This window comes from Pelodiscus sinensis, chromosome 2 (assembly GCF_052426305.1).
Source record: "Pelodiscus sinensis isolate ZL-2025 chromosome 2, ASM5242630v1, whole genome shotgun sequence".
In the NCBI taxonomy this organism is placed as follows: Eukaryota; Metazoa; Chordata; order Testudines; family Trionychidae; genus Pelodiscus; species Pelodiscus sinensis.
Window position 1 is genome coordinate 137,884,411 of NC_143053.1, and position 14,074 is coordinate 137,898,484.

At 38.7% G+C, this 14,074-nt stretch overlaps 1 protein-coding gene across 1 annotated transcript in view; it reads left to right on the forward strand.

Annotated features, from left to right (window-relative positions):
- DAP (death associated protein) overlaps nucleotides 1-14,074 on the forward strand; it is an 87,692-nt gene that overhangs the window by 58,554 nt on the left and 15,064 nt on the right. Inside the window, exon 3 of the mRNA XM_075921471.2 lies at nucleotides 10,878-10,920. Within this exon, the coding sequence (XP_075777586.1) occupies nucleotides 10,878-10,920 (43 nt within the window). The remainder of the gene's footprint in view (nucleotides 1-10,877; nucleotides 10,921-14,074) is intronic.

Genomic DNA, 14,074 nt, shown 5'->3' on the forward strand with positions numbered 1-14,074 from the left:
CCCAGTGGTGGCTGCAGCAGAGTGAAATGATATTTGGCCTTTCACTTCCCTGGACAAAAGAAGTTAGGAGCATAGTATAAAACCTAGGAGGAAGGAAGCAGTTTCTTTCTTCCACTTCTCAGCCTGAATGGAAGAGCGTGTCATGGACTCAAGAGCTTGTTTGTCACTGAGATATGAGACTATTGAGAGTAGTGGAGATGGAAAGCGCCTTAGCCCTCATCCTAGGATTCTGAAACAAAAAAGATGGAGAAGAAAATGCATATCAATAAATGGCAAGTGCCAACAATAATGACGAGTGGGGGGGAAAAAAAAGAAAAAACTTCTGAGAGAGAGAGAGGGAGAGAGAGAAATGCACACACACACAGAGCAATGGCTAATGTTAACTTTGATGGTGGAGATTTGAGTGGGTTCATTACAAATAGTTCTGTCATCCTAAGTCCATTCATTGTGGGAGGCTTCCTTCACAAGTACTTTGCAAATACACTTGTCCTTAATTAGGAAAAACTGAATGTTGCTAGTAGGAAATAATGCCTGTAATGCTCTATTTAGTTTCATCTTCCAGGTGAATTAAAACATCAATAGATCAAGGATCACTACCCTGAATCACAGTGGGAAAAGATTAAAGGAGAAGATAACCCTATGGAATGTCTCTCAGGGAATTTCTCATGTTATTTTGTTAGGGAAAGGGGGATGAGAGTATGTCATCCTGTGAAATATGCTCCAAGACCACACAAATCATAGTGAATCTGCAGGGGGCCAGGATTTCTCTGCCAGTTCTGGATCTCTTACCTTTTTCCAGCCTCCGACTCCCTGGTTGGGTTACTCCATTGAAGATAAACTTAAAAAACAACAAATGGTCTGGTAGCACTTTATAGACTAACAAAACATGTAGATGGTATCATGAGCTTTCGTGGGCACAGCCCACTTCTTCAGGTGACCGGAGTTTTGAGTGTAGGATGTGCACACCCAAAATAAAAGATGTGCTACTAGTGCCTTCTTTAAAGGGTGTATGTGTTCCACTGCAGAGGCAGAGATACAGAAAAGCAATACAGCCTAGGGCTGTAAGACCTTTACCAGCTAAATTAAAGAAATCGAATGCCTTTCATCCCCCAGTTTGCCTTACTCTATGTGCATCTATCTGCCTACTTCCTACCCAGTCACTGCCGAGATACTGTTCCCAGAGTGAGCCTGGGAAAAGAGAAGTGATGGTACGAGAGAGAGCTAGCTTATCCCATTTCCATTCATAGATGGTGCTTCAAGACTGAACCAACCATTAAATTATAGTGTACCCTCTGGGTCTTCTAAATTCTTAATTTTCTTCTATGTATAGTTGTGTCACCAAAGCCGTTTACACTTTCCAGCTGCGCTTTAGAAAAAAGTTTTTGTCCCATATGACTCATAATTTAAAATATAATTTTTACTTTTTCCAAGTAATGCTAGGGGATCCTTAAAATGCCATACTTACTTGAAATGTTACAGGAGTAAAAAGAAACATACAACTAAAAATTTGCCTGTAAAATTTGTGTAAATTCCCCTTATTCCCTTCATCTGAGTGTGGTTTGAGGAGAGCCCCCTGATAGATAAAAATGAAATTAAACCTTAGTTTGCAGATGGCTGTTATGTTGCAGCGATAGTGTTGCTGTCATCTGGGTGCCTAGAATATATCTCCATAGGTTTCTTTTCTATAAAGATTTTAAATAAATATGACAGGAAGCCAATACCCTTCTGTCAATTTTAATGTCATAACAGCAAGTTTTCAGAGCAAGTATACACAGGAGGTCTGCTTTTCCTTTGAATGTACTGTGAATAATAGGAATGCCATGTTGGTTAATATAAAATTATTCCATGAAAGCAGAGGGTGAAAATCAGAAAATGGTTGGTCTTTTATTACATTAGGACTGTCCTCTTTACACCTAGTATTTTCTCCCCTTTATTGGTGAAGATAACTAATCTATCCATTCGTTATCTGTATATTTGATTTGGGGAGGATATGCCAACTTGCCTGCTGGTAGAATGATTCCTAAATACCAGATCATAACAATGCCATCTCAGAAAGACTGTGGAAGAAGAATTATAATTACTGGTGAATCCAAGTGGAAAACATATAAAAGCTCTTATGTATCCTATTTATGTTGTCCTATATGTCTGTAGTGACCTAACTTATTTGTTCAGTCTTAAAAGATTTTCTTAGGATCCCAGCATTGTGCAAATGTTAGGGTTGCTTTATATTGAGTTTTGCTATTAAATGTTTTAAACTCAGTTTCATCTTAATAATCCGTGTAATAGTATCTGATTTGGTTAAATGAACAAGTAATTTATTTCATTCTTTCCTTTTTAAGATTTATGTTATATATTGTAAAATAGGTCATGTGGAGGGCACAAGCCTTTTCTCAGAGGTTTCTTTTTCCTTTCACTGGTGCATTTCTCTCATCTGTGACCCTAGAATTTGTCATGTTCTCTTGGGAAATTCTGTTCCTTAAACATTTGTGTTAGGCATTTGCCTCTTCTTCAGTGTGCCATACTATTGGTATTGCTTTTATCCAAGGGTAGTGGATATGTGCAGGGAATGTTGGCAATGTCTGTACAGATTTGTCCAGTCTGCTGATTCAGATTTTGTTCACCCTAGAAAAAAAACACCCACACCTTTAAGGTGGATGAAGAAAGCTAGTGTCCCACATAGAAAAGATTTTGGTTATTGTTCTTGTTTTCTAAGACCATGTGATTCCACTAATGAATACCTCAGCTATACCAGCAAGTACCTACCATCTCACATTCACTTGTGCATTTTCTTATCTTCAGTGAAACTTAGGTTGCTCCTGATAGCAAATTCATGTTCTGGAATTATGATACCAGATGATGATACTGCAAATCACAACGATGATTATTCAGAAATACTAAGTAGTCTAACTGGGGACATTCATTGTCTAAAGCCACATTCTCATTGGCCAAATGGACCTTTTGATGATAATATACCAGTTTCAAGTGGTATATGGCTCAGTAATGTCACAGAAAGAACAACACACCTTGTGCTTATCATGTTAAATGGGGTAGGTAGGAGTTTGCATAGCTGGGCAGTTAAAAGAGAAAAATATTAACAGGAAGGAAGCAGGGAGAGGAGAATCAGTTTTAAAAACTGTGGTTTTTTTTTTTTCATTTTCCTCAGTTCCCCCTTTCAAATTAATTGTGCTTCATTTTCAGAGGTAGTAAGGGACCTCCAGCCACTTGCTTTTGCTAAAAACTAAACTGGAACTATTCAGTACTGAGAAACTTGAAAGAGGTCTTTCAGCTCAGTCAGTGTTTTGAAAACATCCAGTTGTGCCCCCCCCCCCCTTAACAGAATCATAGAGTCATAGAGTTGGAAGAGACCTCAGGCGGTAATCGAGTCCAATCCCCTGCTAAAAGCATACCAGTTCCAACTAAATCATTCTAGCCAGGTCTTTGTCAAACTGGAACTTTAAAACTTCTAAGGATGGAGATTCCACCCCCTCCCTAGGTAACCCATTCCAGTGCTTCGCCACCCTTCTAGTGGTGAAGTTGTCTGCCCTGCTCTGCCCCCCCCCCCCCACACACACACACACACATTATAGCACAACCAAGATTGCCTCAGCAGGTGAGCTTGGGCTGACTGCAGGGCTGGATATGAAACTGGGGACATGGGAAAACTGGGGATGTGGGAATATCAGGGTGTGCAGAGAGAATGAGGACATAGCTGAACATGGGGCAGAGCAGGGTTGGGAGTGCAGCTGTGCCTGGTATCTGAGTTGATTTAGAGAGGCAGAGCAGGACTGGGGGCTGACTGCGTTTGGGGAGGAGTAGGACTGGAAATGTGGCACTCCCTTGTCATGTCCTGTGCAGCCTAACTTGGTTGTGTGCCCCCAGTACTTTCCTCTGTAGGCATTTTCCACAGTTTGGGAACCACTGAGATAGATGTTCCTGATAGTTCTTACCCTGACAGGGGAAGACGTAGTCTAAACAAACATACTAAGAAATAGGGAAAGCGTATTTAACATTTCAAGAATTGTTATAAGGTTTCATTATGTTTATAAATGCTTTTTCTAAAAGTGAAATTTAAAATTAGTAAGCCCTATTTTGCTACCAATATATATCAGTGGGTGTGTAGACATGTTCTCCCAGATTATTGGAGCCATACACCAGCACCTTTACGAATGCACATAGTCGGTGTGCCTTCTTGCTATATCTTAACTTATCGTGACAAGTAGTATTTCCATTTTTAATCGTTTTATTATCTATATTTATGATTCTTAATATTCTATAGCTCAATTACTCTTTGATGTACTGGGACTCCATTACACAGATAAATTGTGCAGAGTACAAATGATCTACTGTACCAGGAGGAATCTCTGCATTTGCATATTAATGACATTCTATAAAAGTGATGGCTTAGATCATTAGCAAATAGAAGAACTGTTAAAATGTATGGAACTGAGTTTATATATCTAATTGTACATCAGATGAAAGGGAGGTCCTTTTGAGTTAAGCAAGGAAACCAGGCAGGCTTCTTAAAGGAATTGTTGCTAATCTAAACTCACTAGATGTTGGAAAGAAGAAAAAGAGAACATTGCATTTTTGTTGATTGACCCTGATTTTTCCATCAAAGGTTGAGTGTGCTAGAACTAGGCCCATGTTTAAGCAGACTCCATATTATTGCTGGAGACATATCACAGCTGAAGCCTTAGAAATACCACTTCTAAGGTATTCTAGAACACTATAGTCAAGTTTCTCTATAGTCAAGAGATGAGAAGATGAGGTAAAATCTATAATTTTATCTTGGATTTAATTATTAACTTTTGAGGACTGATCCATTACTTCAATAATCATTTTCTGTTCCCTCCCATCTGTAAACTACTAATAAATATTCCTGCTGTTTTATATGAGATAAGATTAGGTTTTGACTGCTTGAACTGGGAAACACTACTGACATGCATTCCTGAAAGAAACTCAGGAATGAACATAAGAGCTATAAAGGGGTCAGTGACATGGAGAAAACTGTAATCTTCTAGCAGTGTCACCAAGGGGAGAGATAGGTAACAGAATGAGCACAAGACCAAATGCCCTAAGGTTACAAAATTCCATTATACATATTAAAGTGAACTGTATTAGCACATGTATTAGCTTCTGGTACAAGCACATGTGTTCAGATTTTAATGGGTTAAACGTGATGTTTAACCAGTTAACCGATTAAACGAGGGATGAACTAAGAGGCCAGTAGAGCCTGGCTGGAGCTCCACCCCGCCCATTACGACTCATTACCGCCAGGCTGGAGCTTCTCCAGTCTCTCCCTTCCCTGGTAACTGGAACGGGTAAGCATCACTCATTAAAGTTAGCCTTTCACATCCCTAATTCAGATAATCATATTGCTGGAATATGACAGATGTGATGCACCTTAATTTAACTAGAAAATTCAGCAACTTTTTGTTGCAGCAGTTAGCACTAAATGATTATCTTTATTGACATATAAGTGATTGTAATTAGCTTTGATTTTAATACTAATGTAGTAAATAGGTGGTGTTATCTCACTATCCTGGACAGGAGAGTTATACCTTAAGCATTATTCATTGTCATAGTTTTCATAAATATTTAAGGGGCTAGAAACTGTTTCCACCCCAGATTAAGACTTCAGTTAAAAATCCTCTGAATGTTGTAAATCCCTTTGCTGCTCATTTTTATTCTTCTGATATTTCCATTGTTAATGTTATACTTTCTAACTTCCAAAAGCTGGTCTTACTAGAATCAGTGGAAGTTTTTCAGTTGATTTTTATATCAAGTATTGGCCCTATATATTAAACTCAGGAGTGTAGTAGAAAAGAAAAAAGTGACCCAGGTGATGCTGTTAGGAATCGTAGACATTTGTGGTTGGGAAAGGAATGAAGAGTCGACTACTTGCCATTCCAGTGGCTCGCCTTAGAGGTGACTGAAAGAGAGTGAAAGGTTTCTGCTTTCTGTTGTCAACTTGAGCGCTTTTCCATGTAGAAAATGAAGTCTAGTGTGTGTTGAGAATGAAAACATCAGGACTTGTGATTCTGACTCTCTTTTTAAAGAAAGAAGCCAGGACCTGATGTTTCACAAATGGAAAATAAGCATAAACATTCATGATTTTGGTGGGTGGGGGTGAACCACAAGACAATCTTTAATATTTTAAAAAAGAAAGGATGAAAAAGCATCAAACCTTTATCCCTCCAAAAAGTTCGCTGGCAAATTGGAAACTTTCTCTGGAGACTGAGGAACAATAGAAGGCACAAAGTTCTGGGCATGTAGGCATTTCAGAGATGCCTTTTGAATGTGAAGTGATACAAGTCTGTCTTTCTGAGTCTGCAGACAGCTCCAGTGCCTTTTTCTTTCCAGGGCTAACAGTAGCACAGTGGAATTTACAAGAACATCAATATTTTACATTTGTGTTGGTTTCATTTCACAGTTGATATAGAAAGCTTTGAGTAACAGCAGAGGTACACCCTAGAGCTGTGCACAGACAGCCAACTATATAAAACATGGAGGACGTTGGAAAGTTAAGCTAGTGGAGACTTCTCTTCATAATAGTCAGGAATCTTCCATGTTTGAAGCAAGGGTACACAGTGGAGAGGAAGAACTTTGCATTCCATTGTTCAAAGGAGTATAATGGAGGACGATATAAACTTATAAAATGCCAACTGATCAGAGGGTGAAGTTTAGACAGGAATCCAAATAGATAGTGGCACAGTTGGTATTGACCCAGTTTACCTAGCTGTTACCTAGCTGCTCTCTGTTTTAATGTCTGTGGCTAATTCTCTGGCTGATAAGCCTTTTATTTCCATTGATGAGATTTTCCTTTCAATGTTGTCACCATTGAAATAAAATTTGTGTTTAGCACGTTTAAAACATAAAAGGCTACAGACAATAAGCGGACATAATATTGCAGCTGTTGCTTGTGCCAACTTCATCACTGAATTCCCTGGGACTCACTTGTATGTTAAAATGACCAGGCTGAGCCTTAATTAATGAAGCAAGAGCAGGACTAAATACTTTAAATGTATAGAAAAGGCAAAATACTTAATTATTTCTGATTAGAACATCCAATTTACTTGTATATGAATAACAAAACTAATTATTGTTAAAATATATACATAAGATTTTGGGAACTTTTCAAGGCTTGTAAAACTTCATTCATTTGCTGTACAGAACAGGGAAACAATTTGAGGTGGTTGGAGATTTCACATAGGTTTTTTTTCAAATTCACATGGAGCAATACAATTGTTTTCCAACTATAGTATAGTATAATGTGTAAGTAAGTACTTATGTATACTGGGTTGTCTGTATACTGGGTTGTCTGTTTTGTTTTTTGCTTTTTTTCTTAGAGGAAGCTTTATTTGCCATTTCTTAAAACTTTTTTATAGTACACAACACTAGGAGGTTCAACAGTGCCATCTTGTGGATCATTTTGCAGGTTTCAGAATGTGGTTTTGGTTGGCATACAAACAACCTCAACAGCATAGTGTGTCGTAGAATCTCAGATAAGGAATGTCTGTGTGCAATCAAGCAGAATATTTCCCTCTGGTAGTCAGCCAGGCTAATTATTACTTTTGTGTCCTGAAATTAATAACCCAAATACATTATAAGCAAATCAGAAAGTATTTCAGGCCAACTGATGAGCAGTGTGCTTGTTGTTATTCTTACTTTGTTTGCTGGAAAATGTGTTTTTAATCATCTCAGTATGTGTTTAATCATCTCAATTTATTTTCTTAGACAATGTCAGAATCAAAGGCGGCAACCTGGTACATTCAAAACACCTCTGTGAAGTAGTATTTATGAGACCTTTAAATTGGCACTACGCTAAAATTGAAGACAGTTAACTCTTGTTTTATAATACACTTCCAAATAACTTTTGAAGGCTGAGCTAGATGGCTTGAATATCTCACCAGTTTTTTGTTGTTGGTTTTGCAAAATTCCAGAAGGGTAGGACAGGATTGAGATCTGAAGTTTTGCACCCTGACATCAGTGAGCACAGATGAACTCTGGGCTGGAAGGTTTGGAGAACCTTCTCTATGGTGGCTGCAGAGTGTGGCCACCAAATCTTGTGAGTGGGTGCTCTTACAATTTTCCTCAAATATTTAATCTTGGGAAAAACAAATATGTATGCTCTAGATGAGAAAAATTAAGAGGCTGCTGACAGAGGACAAAAGACTGGTATATGTAAGTTTAAAATCTATTCTGTATGGATCTTTACTGTGGAAATAAAAATTAAAACAATTGCATTTTACCATTGGGATTTTTCCTCTTTTGGTTGCAGTAGTTCTACAGGATTTGTTAATGTAGCTGTCTATACTAAAGTTAGCGTTAAGGATTTTTGTGATTTAGCTGAAGTTTATGGTAGGCAATTACGCCCTCATTCTGGCCAATGCAGCTAGGATCAGCAACAGCTCCAGGGTATATGTGCAGAGCTAGAGGTAGAAGCCAGGTGAATTAAATCTGAGAATATCAGGAAATGAGTATTCCTATTTTTTGTCTCAACTGTCTCATTAATTAGTTCTGCTATACCATCTGAAATGCCATCCTCAAACTGCTCTTGACCTTAATTGATTAGGAAGGTGATTTTAAAGTCTTACATAATCTTCAGTGTAATTTCTTTGGCAAGAGCAAGAAGACAGAAAGCAATCAAATGAAAAATAAGAGTAAAAAACTAGAATGAGCTCTCAATTAGTTCAAGGGGCCATGTATTCTTTAAATACTATGTGACACACAAGACCAGAGTTTCCAAACGCTTTCTAGACTAGAGTTTGCAATAAGAGGTGTTTTAAAACATTTTTTATGTTAAAAATTTCCTTTATTTAATCAGAAGTGTTGCTCCTAGCCAAGTCCCCGCCCCCTTTAAAAAAAAGCAACAGGAAGCATAATGGTTTATGGTGACAGGTTGACAAAGCATAGTGGGTCCAATACACACAAACTTTTTCTAAGAAACTAAAGCCTGCATTTGAATGCATCATCAGAACATAGTGAATGTAAGAATGTAAGAAAAGTACATCAGAAACAGATTTGCCATTATGTAACCTATTCAAAAGTGTCATGGCAAACAACTGTTTCTAGAAAGTGAGATTTAAAACAAGGTTTTGTATATTATTAAAGAACCATTTGCCATTCATTTTTCTTTGTTTACTATTCATTTCCTTTAACATGTCTTGAAATCTTTAATGAGAGTTTCTCCATAGAGTTTTTAAATGAAATCTTTTTGAATACTGCTCTGAAATTCACCATATCTGTGTTGTATGTAACCTCCATTCACCAGCACAGCGAGTGTGAAATTAAAATATCAGGTTACAGATACTTGCCTATTAAAAATATTAAAAGAGACGAACTTAGTATATATTCTTCTGCTATTACAGAAGGTATTAGTGCTTTCAAATGGATTTGTCTTACTACCTGACATTTCCCTATTATTTTCCCCTCAAACTTTTTTTTCCCTTTCGTATTTACTATTTTTAGTTTTCTATAAGGCATTATTTATGCTGTTATAAAAAGAACAAAGTGTTCAGATAAGATAGTGATATAATACTGTTTTAGTGTATGGTTAAGAATTAATTAAATCATTGCTTATGGTTAAAAATTTATTCTGTTTACTGTCTGTGTATGTCCTCTGATCATCTATAGCAGGGGTCAGCAACCTTTTCAAGTCAAATAGCCGAACTACATCAAAATTCAGAACAAGTGGTCAACAAAGTGTCTTGTAAGAACGCCCACTTGCATGACTGAAAATACACAACTTAATATTATTGATAATTGACATGATGATTAATAATAGCATAAATAAAATATTGTACTCACAGACTTTATTTAATGGGACTTCTGCTGCTGTAATTTTTTGCACACTTCTTTGAAGTTTACATTATAACTGGTCAAATTCAGCTTCATGAATGCATTCAACATACATGAGTAATTACACATTTTTAAATTTTTGAATTAATTTTTCATTTTAATTTTAAAAGTTGCATGCACTTTGAGAATGACAAAAGAGTCATATTTGATTCAATACTGAGCCATATTTGGCACAAGAGCCATAGGTTACAGACCCCGATCTATAGGATTAATTAAAGTTTGCAAAGAGTTGTGAAGTATTAAAGTTCTGTGCAATATTCTTATGATGAATCATCTGATTGCTTAGTTCATTTTAGCACTTGAGAGAGTATATTTTGTAAAGTTCTCACATGCAGAAAAGAATTGGAGTCAAACTCTGCTTTAAATAAAGGTGAATGAGAATTTGTATGTGGGAAAAGCAAGAGCCAAATTTGCTGCTTAGAATGTCATGTTTTGTTTATAACAGATATGTTTCTATAGCTTTATATTTGGAATGGTAATGTTATAAATGTTTCTGATAATGGGTTTTGGGTATTTGCTTTTTCTGAGGCTCACTAGACTACCAAGCATAAACTTTCAACCTGTTTTTATTCTGCATTATAGCAGCAATAAACCCTAACTACTAGTTTATTTTGCAGCAGAAATACAGAAAGTCTAAAAATACTGCTAGTAGCTTTGATGTGTAAACTAAGGATTTGCAAACCACTATAAACAAAAGTCCCCTAACTTCAAATAAGCAAACTGTATTGTTGAATTAATCTGTAAGTGTCCATCAATTAATTTGAAGAGACAGCAGCCAAAGAAAAGTTCCATTGGTGTTTTGGGCTTTAATGGACTAATTACTGTAGCAAAACAAGGTTGAAGGGAGAATTTGTCTATTCTATTTCAAGCATCCATTAGTTGCCAAGAACACCCAGGATTATCTTACATTAAGTTGACAAAGTCTTACTTCTGTTGTACCTATGTTATTTTTTCCCATGAGGAGAAGTAAAGTTAAAAACATCAATTAAATAACTTTAATCTTTCTTATTTTGCAGCCCACCTAAACCAACGGTGTTCATCTCTGGTGTCATTGCAAGAGTAAGTTTACACGTTAATTTATTTTCAGTCATTTGATTAAAAGGAAGGCCTTTCCACTTCATTGCTGATGAGAAAAAGATTCTTAATTCTGATATTTTCCCTTTCCTTTCATATTCAAATTGATTGGAGTTTATATTTATATTTTATTTAAACCTACTTGAGTATTTTATTAGATTTTAGGTGAATAGATCTATTGAATTTTTTTCTAATGTTTTAGTTCGTGAGTTTAAAAATGTGAAACTGTTGGATTTTCTCCTATAACTTTGATGCAAAACTTGTTACATATAGGCCATATTCTTACTTGATCCATATAGGTGGACATCTGCTAAAGTCAGGTGAACTCCACACAAGAATGCATCCATATAGATCCAGCTGCACAGTGTGACCGTGGGCATGTGATGTGTTGAAAATACTGGCATCCTTATTGTATCTCAGACATAAGCATATAACTAAAATTATATTGTGGGGAAATGCATAGATGGAATCAAGTAATGAGAATTCTGAATAACTGAGTTTAACAGTGCAGTTAACGACATTACCGTTATTAGCTCCATCACTGTGCATCTACATAGGAATACAGTTGCAACCCTTACTCACAAATATGAGCGCACCTGTTCATGTAAAATGTCCATCAAAGTCAATGGGAATATTTGTGTGCCCACTGATGTAAGGCTTTCACAGGTTTAGTTTTTTGTGGGTGAACTTTTTTCTACTACGTGCTAGACAAAGTTCTAGAGTGGGGATGAGGGTGGGTAATGACTGCCTCAAAAATGATAAATATGTGTATTAATTGCTTCCTATAACTATAACAGAGCTAAGGCAGGAATATCAGCATGATGTGATTAACAAACTTGCCATGAATGTAAAAATAATTTGTGCCCAAACTCTCTATAAATGTCAATGTATGGAATGTAACATAACTTCCCTATATACCCAAGCTTGTATCAACCATATTATCACCATGTGGTAAGGTAATACTAAGGGTACGTCTACACTGCAACACTATTTTGAAATAACTAGCATTATTCCAAAATAACTTAGTCCGCATCTACACAGCAGGCAGTTATTTTGAAATAGTGTCAAAATATTGTCAAGCTGGAGGACTTCTTACTCTGGCTCCTTTAACCCTCATTGTACGAGGAATAAGGAAAGTCAGGTGAAGAGTGCTCTATCTCAAAATAAGTGCTGTGTAGCTTCTCTTAATTTCGAAATAAGCTACACAATTGACTTAGTGTAGCTAAGTCCTGCAGTGTAGATGCAGCCTACGTGTCGATTAAACTCTTTGCTTAAATTAGTGTAAATAAATTTGCTACAGTCATGTTTTGTTTGACCCAGACTGCACACTCCCTTATTGGACTGTAGTGTTCAATTGGTAAGTTTTATTTATTTTGTGGGACTGGAGCCAGAGATCCATTTATGGTCCAGCTGCTGTGAATAATTGCTTCAGAATTGGTTAGAAAGAATTTGCTCCTGATGTGTACCTGACCACAACAAAGTCCACTGCAAGACTTAAGTCCCACTTTGGAACTTCAGTGAGTGCCAGTGGAGAGGTCAAGCACACTCAGTGTGAACTGTGAAAGGTTGCTATGGCAACCCAACCTGATAGTGACAATTGGGATATTGGAGTAGGCCATAAATCAGGAATGGACAAATTTTTTGGCCCAATGGCCACCTCAGGGTACAGAAATCATATGAAGGGCCATGAATGCTCACACAGTTGGGGTGTGGGAGCTATGGATGTGAACAAGTGAGGTGAGTAGATAATTAACTGATAAAGCCTAGGCTTATCCGTTAATCTAGTCAACTATTCGCATCCCCCCCCCCTTGTTGCCTCAAGGCAGGAGCTGGTGTCAGGGGGAGCTGGCTTAAAAGCTGGTTTCCCCCCAGCACTGGCTCTGCAGTGCTACCTACCCCTCCCCCCCAGTGCAGCAGCGAGGGGGACGGGGGCTGCTGCCACCCCGAGCTGCTGCCTCTATGATCAGAGGCGCACATAGTGGCAGGCAGCCAGGGTATGTCTACACTACAAAGTTAATTCGAACTAACAGACGTTAGTTCGAATTAACTTTGATAGGCGCTACACTAGCGATCTGCTAGTTCGAACTTAATTTGAACTAGCGGAGCGCTTAATTCGAACTAGGTAAACCTCATTCTACGAGGACTAATGCCTAGTTTGAATTAACTAGTTCGAATTAAGGGCTGTGTAGCCCCTTAATTCGAACTAGTGGGAGGCTAGCCCTCCCCAGCTTTCCCTGGCGGCCTCTCTGGGCACCACCAGGGAAACTCGTCTGCCCCCCTCCCAGCTCCGGAACCCTTAAAGGGGCACGGGCTGGCTATGGTGCCCGTGCCAGGTGCAAGCCTGCCAGCACCCAGCCAGCAGACCCTGCACCTGGCACGGCTCAAGGCAGCCACCCGCTGCCCCCCAGCCCTCCGCCTCTTCCCGGGACCAGGCTGGCGGCTCCCGGGAGCCTGCCCAGGTCCGCAAGAGGCGGGCGCCCGCCTGGTCCAGTGCAGACATCGTGGACCTCACCCACAACCTCCGCACTAGGCACAGGAAAGTGGCCGTCTAGGGCAGGAGAGCTGCCAGCCTGGCCACCCAGGAGCAGGTGTGCATGAAAATCAAGGTGGTCCAGTGAGACCCCCAACCCTGAGCCCTGAGCTTAGAACGGCCATACTGGGTCAGACCAAAGGTCCATCTAGCTCAGTAGCCTGTCTGCCGACAGCGGCCAACACTAGGGACCCTGGAGGGGATGGACCGAAGACAATGACCAAGCCATTTGTCTCGTGCCATCCATCTCCAGCCTTCCACAAACAGAGAGCAGGGACACCATTTCTACCCCCTGGCTAATAGCACTCCATGGACCCAACCTCCATGACTTTATCTCACTTCTCTTTAAACTCTGTTATAATTCTAGCCTTCACAGCCTCCTGCAGCAAGGAGTTCCACAGGTTGACTATTTGCTTTGTGAAGAAGAACTTTCTGTTGTTAGTTTGAAGCCCGCTACCCATTCATTTCATTTGGTGTCTTCTAGTCCTTCTCTTATGGGAACTAATGAAGAACTTTTCTTTATGCACCCTCTCCACACCACTCATGTTTTTATAGACCTCTATAATATCCCCTCTCCGTCTCCTCTTTTCTAAGCTGAAAAGTCCCAGT